This window comes from Protopterus annectens, chromosome 9.part0 (genome assembly GCF_019279795.1).
Source record: "Protopterus annectens isolate FY-2018-M chromosome 9.part0, PAN1.0, whole genome shotgun sequence".
NCBI lineage: Eukaryota > Metazoa > Chordata > Ceratodontiformes > Protopteridae > Protopterus > Protopterus annectens.
Genome location: NC_056743.1, coordinates 1,300,121,769 through 1,300,146,845, shown reverse-complemented (window position 1 = coordinate 1,300,146,845; position 25,077 = coordinate 1,300,121,769). Strand labels below are relative to the sequence as shown.

Here is a 25,077-nt window from a genome sequence, read left to right as displayed (position 1 = left end):
CAGCAGAAATAAACCATCTACATAAAAGATCTATAACTACGTGTAGACAAAAACAGTTAGCAAAAATACAAGACATATAAGTTTTTCAAAAACTTAGCCATGGCCACGGAGAAGAGCATCCGATCTTGTTAAGCGGCAAATGAGATCTGGAGAATCACACACTGCATGATGGGATAGGTGTTCAGTCATGAGACAAGTAAAAGACTCCGAGCTATAGTATGTGGCCGAGTCGGAGCAGAGGATAGAGTCTGAACCCAACCAGTAAGAATGAAGGCAAGATAGGACAACATAATATCATAACATTTAGCTTTTAAGTCATCAGTGGATACATAAACATTGCTCCTACAGAAATGTAATTTCCAGCAACATCAACAATATGGTGGCTAAATGCAGATGAATAAGAGGGCAAAAAGATAGCAGAATACTCACGCATATGCATCATAATCTCCATTGTTCACTGCCTCAATCAGCTGCTCTGTTATCTTGATTATTTCTTGCTTTCGAGCTGATGGGAAACAGAAAACCATAAGTTACGTCAATTTTCTGCACCAATAAATTTCAATACCCTATCGTTCAACACAGTGGAATAGACAGGGGCTCTCAGCACCTGAAAGGCATATGAAAAGCACTCCCCATGACTACAGTGTTCCAGTCTAATGTCTCCCTCTACGATGACAATGAAATACTAGGTGGTATTAGTCTATCCTGTCTGGTGTCAAACTTAAGTTGCACAAATGTATTTTAGGAATTCTAATTAAGTATAAGAGCATCACATTAGTGAGACAGAGTCTAATAATCTTACTTCTTATTATGCTTTGCAATGGGGTCTACCACCTCATCCCTTAACCCCCACATTTTCTGCATAGCATATCAATAAAACATATGTTTTTAGGATGGGAGTTAAATGGGGGCACTAATCCCCTTAAAATAACAAAAAGAAAGTAGCACAATGAAATGCTACAGAGCGTAGCAATGATACTTCCTGCTAAAATAAAATATCACCTTCTAGGCCTGGGTCTGTCTCATAAAAGGTAATTCCAGCAAAGTAGAATCCAAGGGACCCAAGTAATAAGCAGATCACTAAACTGTACTTTCAGAAAAGGTTGACTTTTGGGTTTAATGAAGCCTTTCAGAAAATCAAATAAAAAGTAAATAATGTAATAAATATCCTTTTCACAGAGCTGTTGCAACTTCAGAGTTAGTAAATTTAGCGACTGGGGTGTGGGGATCAAGCCCCAATATGGGAAGGGGTGCTGTCGCTCTACAAAAACATTAGAATTAACACTGCCTGAAAAGAATACTGCAACAGACTAACTAGTGGTGGCAGCAAAACTGTCTGTAGACTATGCTTGAAATGCTTAACACTGGTAGAAAAAAGTCGATGGCTTCTAAATATGCTCAAATTCCTTTTCACCACAAAAAACTGCTGTTCTACACAGATATCCCTACATTCATTCATTCCCTCGTGCTATTTTGGGCTACAGAACAACCTCAGCTTACCCCTGCAGGCAATGGGCACAAGACATGCAGACCAAACCTGAAAAGGACATAGTTCATCTCAGAACATATATACAGTCACATGTGGCAAAAACTCTCACAAACACTGAAAGGGCATATGAACTTTGCAAAGAAAGAATCCCAGTCAAGAACTAAGCCTGAGACCTAAAACACTAAGTGTTAATGCTAACCTCTGCATGTAACTTTGCTGTTCTGCTTGTATTTATGAACTTGTTTGTTGACGGTTACATTTTCTGTAATTTATCATAGTTATCTGAATGATGCAAAAGAAATAAAGCAAGTTTTGGTATGATGTGATTATACTGCTAGGGCCTCTTCCTAGTGCTGTCCCCAAGTTGTTGTTCGTCTTTCGGCTTTTCCCGGTTAGGGGTCGCCACAGCTGAACAGCAGTCCGCTAATGATTGGCAGTAGATTTTTACGGTGCCGAGTTGCCAGCTCGGCGCCCAACCTTCAACGAAGGCCTGCCCATTCACGCATGTCTTTTGGAACGCCACTCTATCACGGGGAGGACATGCAGACTCCACACAGAAGGCACTCCCCGCACTCCAGCAAATAATCGAATGGGAGAACCTCTTGCTGTGAGGCAACAATGCTACTGCTGCACCACCGTGGATAGTGCTGTCCACAAGTAATTGCTGAAATGCCTAGGCCCATTATAAAAGAAAAAAAAGTCTGCTTTCACAGAGTTCTCTCCATTCTACACTACATTTCCAGAATCAGTTTTTGCAAGAATATCTTAATGAAGACATGCACATTGTGTAGTTGAGGAATCCAGAAGGCATAGGTGCAAAATATACATAAAGATAATTGTTCAATGAGTCTTTATAGCAGAATGGTGTCAGAAGAACAACTCTCATGCAGCACACCTTATTTTGGTAATGGGCCCTGTGTGCTTCAGTAAAACAATACCATGTAAAACTAGATATATTCTTAATATTAACAATAAGAAAGCGCAAGTAACTATTTATAACAGAAGTACAGAAATGAAGGGAAAATGAAGAAGTAATTTTATGGTTTCATAAGCTATGACTCCTAGTACAAAACTATCTGAAGGAGAATTTTAATACATGCACTTAATAAATATGACTAATGGTGGATTATTAAACAGTAGAGTAGTAAGTAGAATGGACAGTGTCAGTCTGTCACTTACTTAAAAAAAATTCCTTTGTGTTCACGTTCTGTAGTCTACTCCTGGGAGGTCTGCATTGTCATCAAATGCTGCCCAACAGCACTGTATGTCTTCATTTCAATATTTAGTGCCTTCTTCGTCTTAGTCCAGCACATTAGTAAAAAGGTCCCTACCCACCTGTGCCCACGGTAATACCTAGGAGGTTACAGCAGTACATAAAGAGCCCACACCAAAAGACTAATTTTAGTTAGAAATGTTTGTGCTCTACACATCTTGGTACTACTTAACACCTGCACACCATCCTGGTTCACTAGAAACCTAGGTCAAAGGGAACCACCCTCTTTACTGTCCTTTCTCTTACATTATTGAGTAAATACAGTATTGTCTTCCACTGGCTAGACCTCCTGAACACCAAATATCTCTGGAATCCTAGTGGGGACCTATAAACATTTTAGAGGCCACCTCTATTACAGATGGGGACAGCCAAACAATCTTACAGTCTGTCTTAAGAGCTTCTATCTTTCTTTTCACAACTGCCCTAGGATCATTCATCCACCCATCTTATGATAAACTCATGTTATTCTTTACAAGGTGTGGGTATGTTGCAGCCCTTCCAGGCAGCTAATAAGCGAAAGGCTCTAAAATCCATTATGAACAGGTACCAGTCTACAGCAGAAAACATACGTTCACTCAATCATACACAACACACACACACACACACACACACACACACACACACACACACACCTATCTACAGGGCAATTTAAAGAGCACCAATTCATCTTGTGTGTGTCTTCGGGAGGTGAAAGGAGACCGGTGCACCATGTGAAAACCTATGCAGATGCAGACAGGGCATGCATACTCTGCAAAGAAGGTACCCCAGCAGAGAACTAAGCCAAACAACATCTTGCTATGAGGTAGCAATGCTAGTCACTGGATCATACACAATGCATTCAATATTTATATTATATATTACTTACTACTATCCAATCCTTGGTGGTCTCCAAGATCTTCAAAGGGCCAAGGTAGGTCTGCACTATGGTGCACATTGTTGCTATTATTTATGGACTTGAGTTTACCAAACCTCAATTTGTTCTGTACATTATATTAAACAGTTACATCATTTGTGAACAACTGCTTACAGAAGTACAAATATTCTAATTCATCTATTCCTGTATTCTGGCTTTTAAATATTCTTAATGATGAATATGTTGAAATAGTGATATCAAATATTTTGCCCTACACACCCAAGTCCTGCATGTGAGTTATTACAGTGTACTGCACAGTTCAAACTTTCAAGTATCCAGATCATACAATGTGTCTGTGATCCAATTACCAAACTTTACAGTATGTCTATTACAGATTCATAGGTAAGCACTAGGCTAACTGCCCTTGCAGGTCATTTTAAGCCTAGCCAATTTTCTTTTTTATGCTAGAAATAATCCATTTAGCTATAGGATGGCCTAACCCATCCCATGGTCAATAATTATATATCACCCCTAATGAAAATAACTGGGATCCTCCGATAGATAATTTAAGGAGACTCATGCATGGGGAAAAAGCATTTAGGAGCTGCATCTATCTATTTGTAGTATGCAGTCCTGGGGCAAATTGTCTGTTTCCCATCCACAGATCTAAGCTGCGCTTGAAAATGGACAGGGATGAACTTTGTTTTATGTGGATGGGAAGTCTTTTCCATAGTAGTGGTATCATTTGCAAAACATACCTGTTCCACCAAACTGTTCTGTTGATGTTGCAGAAGAGGTTTAAATCTCTAGACTGAGTATTTCTGATGCTATCTGACTTACTGTTGTGCAGTAAATCCATCAGTAATGGGGTCTGAGGATGCCTTCTATGCCAGATACAGGTCACTTCTTAGCAGTCCGTAGGATGCTGAGTATAGTGACAAGACTGAGTCAGTCCATGTGGACATGTTCTTTAGGTCTTGTCTTCTTTTAGTAGGGTATCTCTGTGGGTGCTGCAGTTGCATGTACCTGGACAGATACATGCCAAAGGGGGCATTTTATTCAATGACTGGCATAATGAGGGATATGTAAACGGGGAGAATGCCATTCCAGATCGAGAGACAGTCCTTTTGTTTATAGGTTGTGCAGTACAGAAGGGCTTTCTTACAAAAGACACGTTGGTCAAAAGTTAGGTCACTGTCCATAAAAGTTCCAAAATCCTGAACAACTGGGTCAACTCTTAGGGGTGTATCGTCAATGTGGTAGCTCCCTAGGGTAGATGACTTTCCAAAAGACACAATAATGCATTTTTTGGCATTTAGTTTCAGGCCATGATTTTAATGCTAGTTATTTATTTGAGACCAACCTTCCTGCAGGAAGGCTATGTAATATTGGGATTTAGTGACACCTCCTAGTTTACAGTCATTTGCAAAATTAGTCAGACTGAGCCTTTTGCTATTGGCTTTTAATCCAGAAAAGTAAATGCCAAACAGGAGAGGTCCTAGCACAGAATCCTGAGGGACTACACTAGTAAGTGGTTTCTTTGTGGAGGTAACTTCCCCTATTTTGATTATCTGCATTCTGTCGGTGAGCCAATTGGCAATCTTGTGGGTAACATAGGAGTGCATTCCCAGTTTATTTAGCTTTTCTACTATGTCCGTGTAGAGGAATTGTGTCAAACGTTTTGGCCAGATCAAGGTATGCAGTGTATACAGTTTTACCTTCATCCATTACTTTGGTGACCTTTTCAAAAAATCCACCAGGTTGAGTAAGCATAACCTGCCCTTGGCAAATCCAAACTGAGCTGGATCTAGTGTTTGGAAGTTCTCTATGCCCTGATTAATTTCATGACAAGTCTTTCTGTTACTTTGCATATCATCTGAATACCTAGTTTTGCACTTCGTTACCATAATGCTTTTCCTACTAAATCATGCTTAAAACGCAAGCTCTTTCTACACTGTTTGCTTTGCAGACTGCATATAAGATAGAATTCACAGAGATGCACTGTACTGTACTTCTGCTCAAGCCCTGCACAACTGTGAGTAATACTCAGTGACAAAAGGAAGCAATACATATCCAAATAAAAATATGCAACAAGTATGTAATAGGACCTAGTTGTGCAATGAAACTTTGCAATTATACACAGCTACAGCTTTGCAGTGAAATGCATATTCAAAAGTGCAATGTACAACCCACGGGACGGGTGCATACTACATTGCTCAATCTAATGAACAGAAATGAGAACTCAGACTGAAATATTTCAATAAAAAAGATATGCTTTCAGTAGATATGCAAGAGAGAGGAGCACAGGGTGACATACAAGAGTGGAGGAAGATGCACATAGGTGGATTATATCTTATGTAGGAGGGCCAGTTTGAAGAAGATCAGAGACTGTAAAGTGGTGACTGGGGAAAGTGTAGTTAGGCAGCATAGGATGGTGGTTTGTAGGATGATGTTGGTGATCAAGAAGAGGAGGAGGAGTGTAAGGGCAGCACCAAGGATCAAATGGTGGAAATTGAAAAAGGGCAATTGTGAGGTAGAGTTAAGACAGGCACTGGGTGGCAGTGAAGAGTTACCAAATAGCTAGGTAACTACAGCAGATCTAGTAAGGTAGACGGCTAGAAAGGTGCTTGGTATGACATCTGGACAGAGTAAGGACGACAAGGAGACATGGTGGTGGAATTAGGAAGTACAGGAGTGTATACAGAGAAAGAGGTTGGCAGAGAAGAAGTGAGATTGTCAGAGAAATGAAGAAAGTAGCAGGAGTATAAGGAGATGAGATGCATGGCAAAGAGAGAGGTGGCAAAGGCTAAGGATAAGGCATATGAAGAGTTATATGAAAGGTTGGACACTAAGGAGGAAGAAAAGGACCTGTACCGATTGGCTAGACAGAGGGACTGAGCTAGGAAAGATGTGCAGCAGGTAAAGGTGATAAAGGATAATGAGGGAAACATACTCACAAGCGAGGAGAGTGTGTTGAGCAGATGGAAAGAGTACTTTGAGGGGTTGATGAATGAAGAGAATGAGGGAGAGAAAGTTGGATGATGTAGGGATAGTGAATCATGAACTGCAATGAATTAGCAAGGAGGAAGTAAGGATAGCTATGAAGAGGATGAAGAATGGAAAGGCTGTTGGTCCAGATGACATACCTGTGGAAGCATGGAGGTGGTTAGGTGAAATGGCAGTGGAGTTTCTGACCAGATTGTTTAATGAAATCTTGGAAAGTGAAAGGATGCCTGAGGAATGGAGAAAAAGTGTTTTGGTACCGATTTTTAAGAATAAGGGTGATGTGCAGAGCTGTAGTAACTACAGAGGGATTAAAATTGATCAGCCACAGCATGAAGTTATGGGAAAAAGTAGTGGAAGCTAGGTTAAGAAGGGAAATGATGATTAGTGATCAGCAGTATGGTTTCATTGTTAAGAGAAAAGTTTTAAAACATACTGTTATTTGTCTCTTTCTCCCATCTAGCAAAATGAATACGTTATTTGCTGAAGTGTTGGTAAAAAAAGGTCATTGAACCATGTTTATTAAAGATGGGCTTTATCTATGATAGATGTAGTTTGCTTATGAACTTGAATAACATCTGTTTTCTATACTGAATAAGAGTTAATTTACTGAGGCAGGCTGCGGAAAATTCCAGCTACCACTGTTGAACTAAGTATTCTGTACTAACTGTGGTTTTGAGGTAAACGTTCTACACTAACTGTGGTTTTGAGGTAAACATTCTACACTAGCTGTGGTTTTGAGGTAAAGCATTCTTTTCTGAGGTAAACTGTGATCCTATATGTTTTTCATAGCCAACTGTCAGAAATGTAACAAAAGCTATTTTGGCTAGTAACAGGAAAGTATAAAAGTTGATGTCAGTAAACAAGCTGATCAGATTGAGATCATCTTGGCCAACATGTTGCTGTAATCTGGTTAGCAGTTAAAGGAAATTTTCATCACCTGAGGCAGATGTGACTCGCTTGAATTTTTTCTTCTGACATTTTGGTCCTTCGGACCGGAAACCACTACGAAGATACGGATCAGACCGACAGAGAGACCGAAAAACCTGCGCAGGCGAGGGTTTCTTATCTTAAGATTCCCTCGATGGAAAGTCCTCCAACTGATTTGTCGTTGGAAAGAGGCCGGCTGCTCTTTGATCCCTATCTGAGGGACGGTTTCCGAAACAAAAGGGGAAACGGGGTCTCATCTGGTTCAGGTAGGATGAAAAATACCTTTATTTTCTTTTAATTTAAGTTAACCTTGTCGACAAGGGTTTTATTTTTGGTTAAGGGTGGGTAGGAATAATTAAGATTATTTTTGTTAGGATTACTTGTTATTTTGTTAGGATTACCTGTTATTTTGTTGCTGCAAGTGTGAGAGTGATGCCTGTTTAAATGTTGATGCTAAGTATATGAAAAGTTTAAACAAAAATAATGTTAAATTTTTGAGAAAATGGAAGTTGAAATATGGTTTTGATGGTACACTGAATAAGAATGCCTGTGCAAAATTGGTTAGAGATTTGAAAAGAGATGCAGGAACTAGAACTAAAAAGCAAAGACAATTGGGATTTCCCCAAGCACAAAAATGGTTAGAAGAAGCAAATAAATGAGCTATAAAAGAAAAACAGTGTCAGGAAAAAGATAAAATAAATCAAAAGGGATCACTGGTGCCAAGTGGAAAAGTAGCTTTATTTTTAGATAAGGAGGATGAGCACACAGTTTGTGCAGTACAAAAGCAGGCAACCGCCCCACCGTATGGTGAAATTGCTGCTGCCATACCGGGGGAACCTCCTCAATATCAGTCTGAAGATGTGGGATCTGTACAGCAGGGTGGGTTATTAGCTGCTCAAGGAAATGTTGTGACCCTCCAATTTACCCACAAATTCCCGTAGTACCTAAAGTTGCTTTGCAACAGGTAGACCAACCTATGCAGTTAAGGTCAGGACCAGCAGGGCAAGGACGTTGGGCTATTAAACTTTCTGACCATTCAGAAGCTCTTCCCTTAATACAAGTTGCAAACCCACAAGCAGGAGATGTTGGACAAGAACCAACTATTTTAGTTTATCGTCCCAGGGCTAGAGAGGATATAAAACGAGCTACGGATGGTATTCCTCACCCCAAGGTTAATTTTCAAAAGTTTTCTGAGGACATAGTTGGTATGCATTTAAGTTATCATCTAAATGGTTTAGAAGTAGAACAAGTAGTGCAACAAATCTTAGATCCAGATTGGCACTTAGTTTGTGGTACTTGGACATGTAAGGCAGATGACAGTACTACATTAAAGCATAATTCTGGGGTGTTAGACACGCGAGTCACTGATCTGTTAAAGAGAATTTCTGATAAGTGGCGTCCAAGAGCAGATTGGACAGTAATAAATCAGTGCCTCCAAAATGATGATGAATCTGTAGATCATTATATTGTAAGACTGACAGAAGTGTTCAATAACCATTGTGGAATGATAATTCCACAGGATCAGACGAATGATCGTCCGTATGAACAGCAATTGAAAAATGCTTTCCTTAAAGGTTGTAAGGCTCCGATAAGTAGTTTTATTACTAAGCACATGGTAGATCACAGAACATGTAGACTGCAACCTTTGTTTGAATATGCACGACATGCTGAGCGACATTTTAATCTAAAAAAGAAAAAGAAAGTACAAGTGTTGGCAGTAGGGGATGATGGTGGTATATTCTTAGTACAGGACCAAAGGGGGCAAGGGCGCCGTGGTGGCATAAAAAAACGTGGGGGCCCGCAATGGGACACGTTAAATGAACCGGGTGGACATTCAGCCTATAGGGAAAGGTTAAAACGTAGAGAATGTTTTAAATGCAGTAGACGTGGGCACTTCGCTGCCGACTGTGAAGAGTGGCAACATCCCCCACAGCTTACGAACAAGGGCTCCGCATGACTATATGATAGTAAAGAAAGGCGCCAGCTTCATTATGGGGATAGTGAAGAGGCAGACACTCTCTATGATGAATGTCAGAACACACTAATGGAAGGGCGGGATTGTGACTGTGAAGTCATAAACCTGGCAAATTTGGGTATTGCTATGCATCTAGATCAGAAACCCATGATAGAGTTTTTGGTTGAGGGACAGAAAGTGGAGTTTTTATGTAATTCAGGTGCATCGCGTACACTTTTGGGTCCAGCAGTTCTGCCTCCGAACTGCGAAACAGATGAGTTTGTCCTTGTAAAAGCGGCAAACGGGAAAATTTATAAGGAACCACTGTCTCATCCTCTACTGTTCACAGATCCGCAAACAAACCAAACTGTTAGGTGTAGGGTAATTATATCAAAAGTTTGTCCAGTTAATTTGCTAGGAAGAGATTTGATGCATGTGTTTGGAATAGCGGCAATTCCCACACCTAAGGGTATTGAGGCAAAAAGGTTAGCGGATGGCTTAGTAGTACAGGGAGTACAAGACTTGTTTTACTGGTATAGCCTAGACTTGATTTCAGACGGCCCGGGGAGGGTTGATACAGAGTTGATCAATCTAGCTCTAAGTAAATCTAGGAGCGGGTCACCGCAGGTTGCGGCGCACTTACATTGTACAATGTTCTATAAGGCCCCTGGTCCGGATAAAGAATTTGAAAAAGAATTCTTTAAGCACAAGTGTGCAAGGATAATTTTGAATGATATGTTTTGGGATACAGTAGTAACCTGTACTTTGACTAAGGAAATGAGTTCTTTATATTGCTCAAGTTATAGACCGCATGTTTCAGTTACTAAAGCAGTGGGGACACATTGGGTAGACTTGGCGAAAAAGGTAACGATTTGGAACACAATGTCTGAAAGTCAGTTGAAAGATCAACAGATCCAGGTACAAAGATTAAATTGGGTGACTTGGGCACGACCAAGTGTGCACCTCAGGGATGACAAAACAGAAATGGCATGACAAATCCTCCTAACTCAAGAGGAAGATAGTGCATTAAGTGCCTTGCCTGTAGATTTATGGTCAAAAGGTAAAGGAGATGTAGGATTAATGAAAACAGCAGGTGAAGTTTGTATAACTGCAAAGTCAGGTTTTAGACCTCGTAAGCACCAATATCCACTAAGTAAACAAGCGGAGGAAGGAATTAAGCCAGTTATTGAACAGCTAAAATAGGTAGGAATTCTTGTTGAATGCCCAGATTCACCCTGCAATACTCCGTTGTTTCCTGTAAAGAAACCGGATGGATCATGGAGGTTGGTTCAGGATTTACAAGCAGTTAATTCAGCTGTGATCCCAAGAGCACTGGTGGTCCCTGACCCCTATACATTACTTAATGATTTACTACCTCAGCACAGATATTTTTCTGTCATAGATATAAGCAATGCCTTTTTCTCCATACCACTACACAAGGAGAGTAGATTTTGGTTTGCATTCACTTTCCAAGGTAAAAGATACACATACACCAGATTACCACAGGGTTATTGTGAGAGTCCGACAATATTCGCACAAGAAATGGCTGCGAATTTAGCTCAGTTTGTTCCCCCAGAGGGAAGCCAGGTCCTGTTGTATGTAGATGATATTTTATTGGCCTCACCCAACCAGGAAAGTTGTAAAAAGGATACCCTAGCCCTTCTTAGTTTTTTAGCTGAGCAAGGACATAAAGTAAATAAAGAGAAGTTACAATTGTGGAAAGCACAAGTAAAGTACTTGGGTTATTTAATCTCGCAGGAAGGCAGACAATTGGAAAATAAAAGAAAACAAGCAATTCTTGAAGCACCTATGCCTACGACTAAGCAGGAGATGATGTCGTTTTTAGGTGTGACTAATTTTTGTAGAAGTTGGATTCCTAATTATGCTGAAGAAGTAGGGCCATTGACCGCACTGATCTATGACACTCCCATGGCAGCTAAAAGTAATATACAGTGGACAGATAAGGCAATACAAGCATTTAATAGAATTAAGCAATTGATAGCAGGATCCTCTGTTTTGGGTTTTCCAAACTATTCTAAGCAGTTTGTATAAATGGTTGACTGTAAGGGAGGATATATGACTTCGGTTCTGGTACAAGTACATGGGGATAAACAGAGACTGATAGCTTTTATTCCTCCAGATTAGATCCTGTTGCAAGGGCATTGCCGCATTGTGTTCAAGCTGTAGTGGCAGCCGCCATGGCAGTGCAAGCCTCAGCATCATTAGTTTTGTTTCACCCATTAAAATTGTGAGTTCCACATTCAGTAGCTACTATACTTTTGCAAGATAAGATAACCTTTTTATCTCCTAGTCGACATTTGTCATGTATGACAGTGCTGCTAACACAGCCACATATGACCATAGAAAGATGTACTACTCTTAATCCGGTGACACTTTTACTGACTCCAGAAGAAGGTACTCCACACGTTTGTTTAGAGAGCATTCATAACAAAAGTACTTCCCCGACCAGATTTAACGGATATTCCGTTGGTAGATTCTGATCTTGTTTTGTTTGTAGATGGATCAGCAAAGAAAGACACTGTAGGAAAAACACTAGTAGGGTATGCTGTCACCACAGAAACTGAAGTTTTGGAAGCAAAAGGATTGTCAAATATTTATTCTGCCCAAGCAGCTGAGTTAGTGGCTTTGACTCGAGCCTGTACCTTAGGGGAGGGTAAAAAAGTGACAATTTATACAGATAGTCAGTATGCTTTCTCCACTGTGCATGTTTTCGCCCAACAATGGAAGAATAGAGGAATGGTTACTGCGACAGGCAAACCAATAAATCACAGAGATTTAATTTTACAGTTGTTAGATGCAGTGCAATTACCACTCCAGATAGTGATATGTAAATGTTCCGCACATACTAACAGAAAAGATCCTGTCTCCAGGGGAAATGCCCTTGCTGATATCAAGAAAATTATTTGCTTTTACATGACAATGATTTAGAGCCCGGACACCTCTTAGACTTAGAGACACTAAAAGTAATGCAAAGATTGACAACACAGAAGGAAAAATGTCGTTGGGTGAAATATGGTATTACTCAACAGGATGGGTTGTATAGGGCATCAGATGGCAAAATGGTATTACCCTCAAACCTTTTTAGGTATGCTGCATTGGTTAGCCATGGACCTGCCCATGTAGGAGTACAGACAATGGTTCAAATAGTGTATAAGGTGTTTTGGTGTAAAGGATTTTCAACTTATGCAAAGCAATTCTGTTTATCTTGTTTATTATGTGCAAAGTATCATGCTCAGGGGGGAGTTAAAAAATCTCAGCAGGCATTCCCTACCCCTCCATATCCATTCCACACACTCTGTATGGACTTTATTGAGTTGACACCCTCAGAGGGAAAAAAGTTTTGTCTAGTCATAATTGATGCTTTTTCTAAGTGGGTAGAAGCTTTTCCAGTAAAGCATCCTGATGCACACACAGTAGCTAAGCTTTTAGCTACAGAAATAATTCCCCGATTTGATTTACCAAGATGCATTTACAGTGATAATGGGTCTCATTTTGTTAACCAGATTGTTCAGAAGTTGGGTCAAGTGTTTCAAATTGATCTCAAGTACCATTGTGCTTACCATCCGCAGTCAGCTGGACTGGTGGAGAGACACAATGATATCCTAAAAAGTAAGCTCCGCAAACTGATGGCAGAAACGCATAGATCCTGGACTGCGTGCCTTCCATTGGCACTCCTGTACATGCGAATCTCACCCTCCTACAAAGGACTTACACCATTTGAACTTTTGTTTGGGAGACCATATTGCGTCCCGCAGTGGCAAGGATTTCTGCCAGCGGAACGTGAGGGGGGGTGAGGATCTGGTGGATTATATGAAGAAGCTGCTAAATGTCAAGTCTCTTGTAACCAATGACTCCTTTGCAGATTCCAGAAGTGAAACCTCGTTAAGCGTGGCACCCGGGGGACTGGGTGTGGATCCGAATTGTGAAGAGAAAGAACTGGTCATCCCCCAGGTGGGAAGGGCCATATCAAGTACTTATCTCGACACCTACGGCTGTAAAGATCGCAGGGAGGACTTCGTGGATTCATATCACCCACTGTAAAAAACTTAAAGACTTTTCCTTCTACCATTGATGTTGGTCAGACTCCACCGGACCCCTGAACGCAAAGTCTGACTACAAAGGAAGGATGGCCATGTTCAACTGGTACTTGAACTGTTATGTGATGATGATTTTGGTGGCGAAAGTAAATATGTCCATACGAGAAGGAACAGTTGTGAGAGAAAAAGGAATGGTGGTGCTGCAGGCGCAAACAGGTGTTACTACTGTGTTCAAGGTAAAACTTTGTGAAGGAATTTTGGACTGTGCTAAATGGAACAATAATGATTTCCTGACTCGTGCAAAATATTTGTGCAATAGAGACTGTGCGTCCTGGTCAAATGTTTGGTGGTCAACAGATGTGAATGGATGGGAAACAAGTGGTGCAGTGATACCAGAGAAAGATAAAGGCAGGCAACAAAGAATAAAAATTGCGCATTTCCAAGGTACTGAAGTGATTACTATAACCATCGTGTCACCACAAGAAAGTGATTCAGGAGTTTATGAAATCGGAGTATCCCTTCCAACTGGAACTGATCCTTTGGGGACCCTCCAACTTAAAGTGCAAAGCCTTAAAAATGCTACAAGTAAAGCAGATTTTGCCTTCACAGAAGAAGAACAATTGTTACTTGAGATGGGATTCGTACACCGTAACGAATGGTTATCTTGGGTTAGATATAGTACCCGAGAGGCACATCGTAAGAACTGTGTTTCTTGTGCTGAAGGTAAACAGCAACTAGCGACAGTCCCATTGATGCAAGCTGAAGGTAATCTGACGTGTCTGTTAAAGTTATTCTTCAACAAAACCGAAGATAAATGCAAAGATGAAACCCAGCATTTTCCAGTCATAAGCAAAGTTGAGAAACTGCCTACAGCAATCTCTTATCCAGGTGCGTATATGTGCATTTCCAGAGATGGCACAGGAAAGAATTATGGCAATATGGGACAGAATTATTGCAATGTTACTGTGAATGGCAATGAGAATCCATTTCTGGAGAACCAAACTCATAGTTTGGCAGACGTATGGTGGTTATGTGGAGACAACAAACTCAGATCAAGGCTTACGATTCCCTGGAAGGGAACTTGTGCACTTGCAAAGTTAATTCTGCCATTCTACATTTTCCCAGTTCCAGGAAGCAATTTCGTAAGAGAACCTGAAATTAAGCCGAGGTGGTTGAATAAGAGAAAAAGAGAGGCACCGAAGCAATCCTTTGATAGCAGTGTCTACATCGATAGCATTGGCGTACCAAGAGGCGTGCCTGATGAATACAAAGCAATAAACCAAATAGCAGCTGGTTTTGCATCCATCTTTGTCTGGATTCAACCCAATAAGAATGTGGACTGGATCAACTACATTTACTATAACCAGCAGCGTTTTGTGAACTATACCAAAGATGCATTAAAAGGTATTGCTGAACAACTGGAGGCCACTTCGCAGGTGGCATGGCAGAATCGAATTGCGTTGGATATGCTCCTGGCCAAAGAAGGAGAAGTTTGCAGGATGTTTGGGACTTTCTGTTGTACATATATTCCGAATAACACTGCCCCTGATGGGAGCATCACTCGAGCTTTGAAAGGTTTGGAAATGTTATCCGAAGAATTGTCAGAGAACTCTGGGGTAAGTAATCCCTTTGCAGACTTTCTACAAGCGTGGTTTAGAAAATGGAGTCATCTCATCAGCAGTTTCCTGGTGTCCGTCGGAGTCGCTGTGGCTATCGTGGTGGTATGTGGTTGCTGTTGTATACCCTGTATCAGAGGTCTTCCACAAAGACTGGTTGATACTGCTGTTACAAAGACGATGGACCAGCATTTGCAACAGACTGGTGAAAGTGAATACATTGAAATGTGACTTTTGCAAATGTTTTGAAGTTTAAAAGTTTGTCTTGCAAATGAAGTAATGTATGCAAAGAAAAACTTAGTTTTTACCATATATTGTTGAAATAAAAAAGACAAATAAAAGTGTTTTGAGGGGGAAATGTTAAGAGAAAAAGTTTTAAAACGTACTGTTATTTGTCTCTTTCTCCCATCTAGCAAAATGAATACGCTATTTGCTGAAGTGTTGGTAAGAAAAGGTCATTGAACCATGTTTATTAAAGATGGGCTTTATCTATGATAGATGTAGTTTGCTTATGAACTTGAATAACATCTGTTTTCTATACTTCTGAATAAGAGTTAATTTACTGAGGCAGGCTGTGGAAAATTCCAGCTACCACTGTTGAACTAAGTATTCTGTACTAACTGTGGTTTTGAGGTAAACGTTCTATACCAACTGTGGTTTTGAGGTAAACATTCTACACTAGCTGTGGTTTTGAGGTAAAGCATTCTTTTCTGAGGTAAATTGTGATCCTAGATGTTTTTCATAGCCAACTGTCATCTGTCAGAAATGTAACAAAAGCTATTTTGGCTAGTAACAGGAAAGTATAAAAGTTGATGTCAGTAAACAAGCTGATCAGATTGAGATCATCTTGGCCAACATGTTGCTGTAATCTGGTTAGCAGTTAATAAAGGAAATTTTCATCACCTGAGGCAGATGTGACTCGCTTGAATTTTTTTCTTCTGACATTCATGCCGGGAAAGAGCACTACAGATGCGATGTTTGCTCTGAGAGTGTTGATGGAGAAGTACAGAGAAGGTCAGAAGGAGTTGCATTGTGTTTTTGTAGACTTAGAGAAAACATATAACAGGGTGCCTAGAGAGGAGCTGTGGCATTGTATGAAGAAGTCAGAGTGTCAGAGAAGTATGTGAGTGTGATACAGGATATGTAACAGGGTAGTGTGACAGAGGTGAGGTCTGCGGTGGGAGTGACGGATGCGTTTAAGGTGGAGGTGGGATTACATCAAGGATCAGCTCTGAGCCCTTTCTTATTTGCAATGGTGATGGACAGGTTGACAGACGATATCAGATAGGAGTTCCTGTGGACTATGATGTTTACAGATGACATTGTGATCTGCAGTGAGTGTAGGGAACAGGTGGAGATGACCCTGGAGAGATGGAGATATGCTCTAGAGAGAAGAGGAATGAAGGTCAGCAGGACTAAGACAGAATATATGTGTGTGAATGAGAGGGAGGGTAGAGGAATGGTGAGGATGCAAGCAGTAGAGGTGGCGAAGGTGGATGAGTTTAAATTCTTGGGATCAATAGTTAAAAGTAATGGTAAGTGTTGAAAAAAGGTGAAGAAGAGAGTACAAGCAAGATGGAGTGGGTGGAGAAGAGTGTCAGGAGTGATTTGTGACAGACGAGTACCATTAAGAGTGAAAGGGAAGGTCTACAAGAGGGTAGTGAGACCAGCTATGTTATATGGGTTGGAGACAGTGGCATTGACAAATAGGCAGGAGTTAGAGCTGAATGTGGTAGAGTTAAAGATGTTAAAATTTGCACTGGGTGTGACGAGGGTGGACAGGATTAGGAATAAGTATATTAGAGGGTCAGCCCAGGTTGGAAGGTTTGGAGACAAAGCCATAGGCAAGATTACATTGGTTTGGATATGTGCTGAGAAGGGGTGCTGAGTATATTTGGGAAAAGATGCTAAGGATGAAGCTACCAGGTAACAGGAAAAGAGGAAGGCCTAACATAAGGTTTATGGATGTGGTGAGAGAGGACATGCAGGTGGTTGGGTGTGACAGAGCAAGATGCAGAGGACAGGAAGAAATGGAAACAGATGATCTGCTGTGGCAACCCCTAACGGGAACAGCCGAAAGAAGATGATGATGATGAGATAGGATGCTCATATTACTGTGTACCTCAGCAGGATGCCATCAAGTGCCTCAGCCACCTAAGCAGTCATGTATTATTTGCAGCTGCACTGCTATGGTGTCCAGATACACTGGTTTCACAAAATGGAAGGAAAGGGCTGGAAATGAAAGAAGGGAAAAAGGGAAGAGCAAGCTGTGGGTCACACAAAAGAACAACATACAGGAATGTGCAGGATGGAAGGAAGGAAGGAGGGCAACTCATTTTTGTGGGGACAAGGCTATTTATTTTTTGACAGAAGGAAAGAGGGAGAAGGGTGAAAGGAAAAGTAGTAAATGTGACATATAGGAAAGTGTATTGAACTACACAGAAAAACACTGAACAGCAGAGACAAGCAGATGGAAATGCACATACTAGGATGGGGACGTAGAATAGGCATAGACAGAGCATAGACAAATGATGATGGGGCAGGTTGGACAACACATAGGACATGGGGAAAGCAAAAGGAAGGGAACACACATGCCTGTGGATAGAGTGGGGTACAAGCAGCTGACATGTTGCCTCCAGGTCAATCGAAAATACACATTACAGGGATCCAAAACTACGTGTTAGATTAGGGTGGCAGATGATATGGGCCCTATCTTCCCCTGGTAACCCAGTGGTAAATGCTGGTCAGTTGAGGAAATATGCAATTAATTCCAGGAGGTTCTCCACCTGGGCCACATATCTGCCCACTGATCTCTCCAACGCAAGTTCAAACTGTGGCTCAGGAAATGCAGGCGGGCTACCTGCCACTGAGGGGCCAGAACCCCCTCCCCCAGCAAGGCACTCCCAGCCTCATCACCCTCATGCACCTCAGTGGGACACAGCAGAGGTGCCTCTGGAGCAAATCTATCATCCAGCTCTACAGTGAGAAGAAAAAATGGGGAAGTAGTCATAAGTCAATCTAGCCTGACAGTAGATCCATTATATTTAACAAGAATGTCAATACATATGAGAACTATCCATAGCTAGCTACAAACCTATCCGGATTCCTGCAGAAGACAATACAGTGTACATCATGATCATGCTGATAGAGAAGGGCACATCCGAGAACCATGATAACTGTAGGGCGAGGTGCTATAGTAACGGATACAATCCCATATGTATTTCTCATTAGTTGCATGACAGGCAGTATGCAAGAGTGTGTGTGTGTATATGTGTCTATGTTACATTTATTCATGGGCCACACTAGGTAGTTTGCAGTCAGTGTGACACTGTGCAGCATAACCCCCAACCTAGAACATGATCTCACACAAAATAAAGTAGGCATATCATATGTAGTGCCAGCACCACCACCTCTACATGGAAGTTCCAGACAGCAGCAGGTCTAAGTCCTAAGATGAACTTGGCCAATACTTGCCAGCACCTACAATAGCCCTAAGTCTAAAATAAAACAAAAGAGAAAACATTAAAATACTTAATAGGCCATTCAGAGCATTCCTGCATACCCTTTGCCTTCCCACGCATAAAACTTTTCAGGGTTACTGTAATACAAGTCATCAAAATAATGCCTAGACTGATTCTTCATTCTGATGATGTCTGTGGTTGAGGACAACTTCTCAGCTAGGTCATACCAGGAATCCACCTTTTCAAATGCACACTCAGAGGAGCCCAGTAGGCACTCCCTGAAATGGCAGTGAAGAAGATAAAAGTATCATCTTGCCCTTATTATTGCACCACATAGCTCTGTCTGGCGCTAGCAGAAGCTGTCATTCCCCCAGTTTCCTCTGAAAATAGCTTCACTTTCAAGGGGAATAAAGCCTGTTAATCACACTTACAATGTGATTTCTGCAGCAAGATTTGCCACAGTGTAGTACAACATTCATACCATCACATGTCTCTAGCATGAGCTTTTGGCCATGAGATGTACAATTTAAGCATAATCAGTAGTCTTCTCCTTATACTTCAGGTCTATGGCACCAAAATACAGTGATTCACAGACATTCAAGTTTCCTGACCTAATCTACCTACAGGCCATGTAAACAGGTATAAACACACAGCATTTTCTAGGCTAAGTCATACAGACTTGGTAATTTATATTGTATTCTGGGCAACAACACTAGGAGAAAAAGCAATACTATTTGAAGCTACAGACAGTCTGAGGACGCACACAGTATTCTGACATTGTTTGGTAAACTGCATTATGTCTACATTCATAAGGATACGTTCCCTTCCACTGCAAGTCATATTGCAAAAAGGACAGCAACAAGAATGGGTGTGCCTGCATCTATCGCATGTTTTCAGAAGGTATTGGCAACAAGGTAGCTCACAATATTAGGACAACTTGTCCCTGTACTTGTCTATCACTTTTACAGTACTGTTACAGCCTGTCTAATATACATAATGGCCTACGGTGGTAAGTATTGCAGTCATGTGCCTACATGTTTCCCACAAACACACATTAGGACCATATCAGTAGAGCTACCAAAGAGACCCCAACTGTCAACAGTAGGAATACTTACTTTACTGTATAAGTATCTGCTGTCATAAACATCTGCTGGATGTAATCCCATATCTGTCCCTACCACTGTTGCATGGGATAGCCTCTCAACCTTTCCTTTATTGTATGGTCTACACAGGTTACTCCTTTTGCCTGTAGCTGTCATTCAGTCTCAACATTATACAGTATGCAGCTTTGTGTCATGTGTTCACAGATGTCTGCATGTATGCAGAATGAGGTGGATGACAAAGACCGAAAAATTTCAACCTCGCATAAAATGATGTCCTACTAGAAGCACTTAGGATACACTGAGATGAGGTGCTGACCAGCTTTTGTATGTGGCAGACTATGGTCCATGAAAAAAGACAAAGGGGAAACACAATCTCACTTTACAACAGTCTCATTAGCAAGTTATCAAAATGCTACCCCATGCCAAGGCAAAGGCAAGTTTCACAGACGCTAGGAGGACAGCCACAGTGGAGTGGGCTGCCTAGGAGTAACAGGCTGAAAAAGCAAGAGGAGTTTTTTTTCTCCTTACAGGCTGGCACTGGTTCTGGGATTATTCCAGGATGTGCAGACTCTGACATTAGGGTTATCCCACCCCCACATGTCTTTGTGGATGATGCACAAGGTTAGTACCTCTTACATCAGAGTTCTATACAGTTGCACTGCACATAGACATTGTAGGCTGACAACAGTAACTGCTGACAGCATACTGGTTTAAGAACATCAGACATCCAACAATGTCTGGACGGCACCAGAATACGACTGGGTTTGTATGGTACATTTTGCATGGACAACACACTTTTGGCATGGGTACCTATGATCAATCAGGTGCGTCTTTTGTGGTGTAGTCACAGGGCACAGCACTTTTATCATGATGCCTGTAGAAGCTGGGCCAGAATTACAGGCTGATGTTGGCACCTGTGCTGGGGCTAATGATGGCAATAACAAGGTACTGTTACCTGAGTCACAGTCTGATGACCCTGTGGCACTGTTTCCATCCATGGTGTGCATCCACCATCAACAGTTGAAAGTGTGGCTTCACTGACATGAGAACATGAGGCTGTACAGGAGGGGTGCTCACCATTCTCAGCACGGGATCCTCCATGGCTCCTGCCACTAGAGCATGCTGCTTCTGTGTCAACTGCAGATGCACAAACTCCATCTGAAGTTGGTAACACCAACCATTTAACAGTCTCATGGGTTGGCCAACACCATTTTTATTTATTTATCCTTTGTTGACTGGGTTAGTCCCACTACATTAGCAGCCTCTCTTCAGGGGAGACCCAATGTGCTATTCATACTATTAGGGGAAATTTGGTTACAGTTCTGGAGAAATTCACCTACTCTTTTTGTTATGTGCCATAGGAGCTTATAGGTGGCCCTAACATGTGGATGGCACTTGGCACAATTTGCTGGAAACCAGTCAAATACAGATCTCACTGCTGTGTTGCATAGCATCCATGAAAACAAGGAGCGAAGAGACAAGGTAATATGACTGGTATATTGAGGTCTGTGGTGGCACACACCATGCCATGTCCACATTCATGGGAATGATTTCCTTTGCCACAATCAGTGTACAAACCTGCAGTACTGTCCAAAGTCAGGGTAGGGTACATACCAGAGAGGCCATATAGGGGGTCACTGCAGGATATACAATCCTCATCTGCATCTGGACATATACCACACTCTGCCACTCCTTATCATGGGAGGCCAAGACTCTCATGCTCAACTGGCAGGGCACCTCATGAGTTGGCCTCAGTCATGTCACAGTCCTGAAGTCATACACCACCCGTCAGTGGAGACCACAAATGCTAGTGAAACATGACAGAGGAGTGGCTGCTGATCATGCTCACATAGTAGCACCCCAAATACATCACAGCAAGAAGATATCTACAATACAGAAAACCCATCACCTTAGGACTCCTACCTCTGCATCAACTCAGTGTCACAAGCAGGACTACACCTTATAACAAGAGAAAACTGTATTTGGTACAGAATATCTATCACTCCTAGATCTTCTGTCTCTGACCCTTATGACATCACTCATCACTCACTGTATATGGACAAATAGTGTATTCACAGGGCACAGCACTTTAGTAGTTCACTCTAGCATCATGACGATCCTACTCACCCGATTAAGGACTAGATCTATACACATTTGTGGTACTTTTAACAGAGCAGCTAAGTGTGCTGACTCCCACCGTGTGTGTGACTGACTTGAGATATACATCATCTGCACCCCACACACACACCCTGCTAATTATATATACTGGCTCCAAGACTGCACAATCCCCGAAGGAAGGGAATATTCCCCTACGTGGGAATGGTCAATGTCACACACCTGTCGAATATCTGTATAGTTGACCAAATGCAGTTGATTACACAGATGTTGACTAAACCGACAGAATCACTGTACACATACATGACAATAACTGTGACCCATCCCACCCTCCTGTTTGTGTGGTAAATGTGGGAATGTATGATGCACAATTTTGCTTGGTCATGCAGTACCATATAGTTACACTACATGCATCACTGGATCTGTGTGTCAGTGCACTAAAGCTGTGTGCTCATCAGGGCCCATACATCTGGAAAAGACATCACTGATTCACCTTCACTGCCATGTGCTGTGTCCATCTCTGTTTAGGAGGTAGCAATGTGACTAATTGTTGCTGCGTTACCACACTCTCATCAGACAGTGGCGGTGATGCATCTTCTCTGTTGGACGTGTGTGTGGATGGACTGAACATGCCAGTACACAGGCTCCACAGAAATGGCTTCTCACTAACATATTATGGATCAAGCAACATTATAGGAATATCCTGCATGCTGTGGCAGGATCATACCATAATGCCCACAAAACATACCAAGGCAGCAAAAGAAAGGATTAAAGCAGCCTGAATGCCATTCAGAGTTGGCTGCATCAGTGTATGCACATGGTAGGTGTTTACTACATATGGACATAATACAAATGAATCTGTATACTTCGCCATTAGATATCGTGCCTACACTTACCAACTAGACGACACTGAGGAATTTCAGCATGGAAGAAGTGGTGATACAGCTGAAATGTGTGACAGATAATGTGAATCATGCCTGTGTGCTTTGCAGATGCATTTTACTGCCCCATGCACATAACATAATACTGGGTAATTTCATGGACTGGTAGCTCTTCCTGTTCATGAACCTTTGTGGAGCCTTTATTGGTAAGTGTGTCTAATCTGCTGCACCCCAAACCTCAAGAAGGCAGGCAATGAATGCATGGTATTAGCTCGTTCCTTTGGTGTGCTAAGAAACCGCACATGATCCTCTACATGCAGTAGCATTACATTGAGGAACTTTATGATTATTTTTAGAAGTGGAAGACTATGAAATACCCATCATGTTCCCTGTTGGTGACCGAAAGTTCTCTGTAGCTAGTATGAAAAATGCTATACCTACCCTGGTCTCCACAATGTAAGGAAACCCAAGCATTCATATTAACTATGTGCATGGGTAATGCAAAATAACCAAGATGTGTCACTGTCCTAACTGGCTCTAATGTGGTCAATCTCTTGATCAGTGAAACTATGGTATGTGAACCACTGATGGTACCATTTACACTGGTGACAAGCAGGAACTGGCAGTGCAGAAGTCTAAAGCATGCTGCTGCATAATGGCTGCTGTGACTCAAGTGTTCTTATTACATGAAATGATATTAATTTTGGAGTGATTCACCCTTTTATAGTCAAGCATACGTTGCTATTGCAATTTTTCTGTGCACAACTATAAATCACAACTATATTCTGTTTCCTTGTATTGCAATATTATTAGGACCTCCATTTACTACATGGTTTCATTTGCACGTCATTATGTGGTAATTTGCATATCTTCTGTCATGCATTTGATCTCACTGCACTAGAATGCAACATGGGACTATGAATCGTTACTTTCCTCTGCAAGTCTGATCACAGCTGATTCCTGTACAAGTGTACTCTATGTTTAACATAGCCTGTCTGTGAATCCCAGCCATAACATTTGCTCCAGGCACTGCGCATAATGTCTTTATTTACCATTATGAAAAGTAAGGTAACAGGTGTCACCAGTGTTCATCTGACCCATGATCTGCTGTGTCACTGTTCCAAGCTAGTTACTTGTACAAATACCCTCCAACTCAGAAGGGAATTGATACATTGGTAATGTGGCAGTCCAATTATAATACCTCCCTCCACAAGCTGCCCTCTTGTTACAGCATCCTGATGATCCTCCTTCTCCTACTCTAGCATCCTGATGATTCTTCTTACCCCATAAGGGAATATATCTATATGCACTTGTGGTACTTTTAACAAAGCAGCTGATAATGCTGATTCCTACCTAGTGTGCAGCTGGTTTTAGATATTCACCTAATGCCACAAACTGCTGAAAACACCCCAACTGTCCTCTTTCTCCATCTTGATGCTGGCTGGCAAAGTACATATAGGTAAAAACAATCATGCTGAAATCTACTCCATTTATTCCTATCACAAACTAAGTGAGTCAGGTTGGTAATATAACCAGTCTCTGTGACTCTTCAACCTGTATGTGCTATCCTGTCTACAACAAACTTACATAGTAAGGCTTCCTGTTGCTTAAGCTTCCTGATTAACACCTTGTCCATAATGATTTATTAATAAATTTGACCTGACAGAATCCAGGCAATGCTTTTACTAGCAACTGACTTATGTCTGTAGACTATGTAATCACTACAATTAACTTAACAATTCTGTAATAGGGGGATCCTAAATGAAAGACCAGCACTGATAGAGTTTATAGTAGAATCTAGAACAGAAGTTGCCATTAAGAAAGGAATTATTAGTAGAGCATATAAAATATTGCACAATAACTATAAGAATCAATCAGAGGAGATTAGGAAGGATTGGGAAGAGAGATTAGATAAGCAATTCACAAAGAAACAATGTGGGGGGGGGCATTATGTATGTCGCCCAAATATGCAACAAAAATCAAGAAGATTTAGGATATTTGCTTGGAAGTGTTTATGTAGGTATTTTTATACCACAAGTAGACTCCAAAGAATTTTTCCTCAGGTAGACAGCAAATGCTGGACGTGTGATGGGGAGAAAGAGGTAACTGGAACATATTTTCTGGAAGTGTAATGTGTTGGCAGATTTTAAGGAGTTCCTGCAAACTGCTCTGTCGGAGATGCCGGGTGAGCAACTTGGAGTAACTGGGGAAATTATTTTTTTTGAGCTATGATACAAACTCACAATTGCCTAGACATAGTAACACCTTGCTGAATCTAAACAGCAAATACTAGAAAATGGAAATCAAAGTCAAAACCAATTTTACTAGTAGTAGTGAAGAT

The 25,077-nt window shown here is 41.3% G+C and overlaps 1 protein-coding gene across 12 annotated transcripts in view; it reads right to left on the bottom strand.

Moving 5' to 3' along the window:
• The window catches only part of CAMK2B (calcium/calmodulin dependent protein kinase II beta), a 3,372,251-nt gene that overhangs the window by 428,354 nt on the left and 2,918,820 nt on the right, over positions 1-25,077 (bottom strand). For all 12 annotated transcript variants that reach the window (XM_044084245.1, XM_044084244.1, XM_044084249.1 and 9 more), the window contains one exon: positions 430-505. In XM_044084245.1, coding sequence (XP_043940180.1) covers positions 430-505 — 76 coding nt within the window. The remainder of the gene's footprint in view (positions 1-429; positions 506-25,077) is intronic.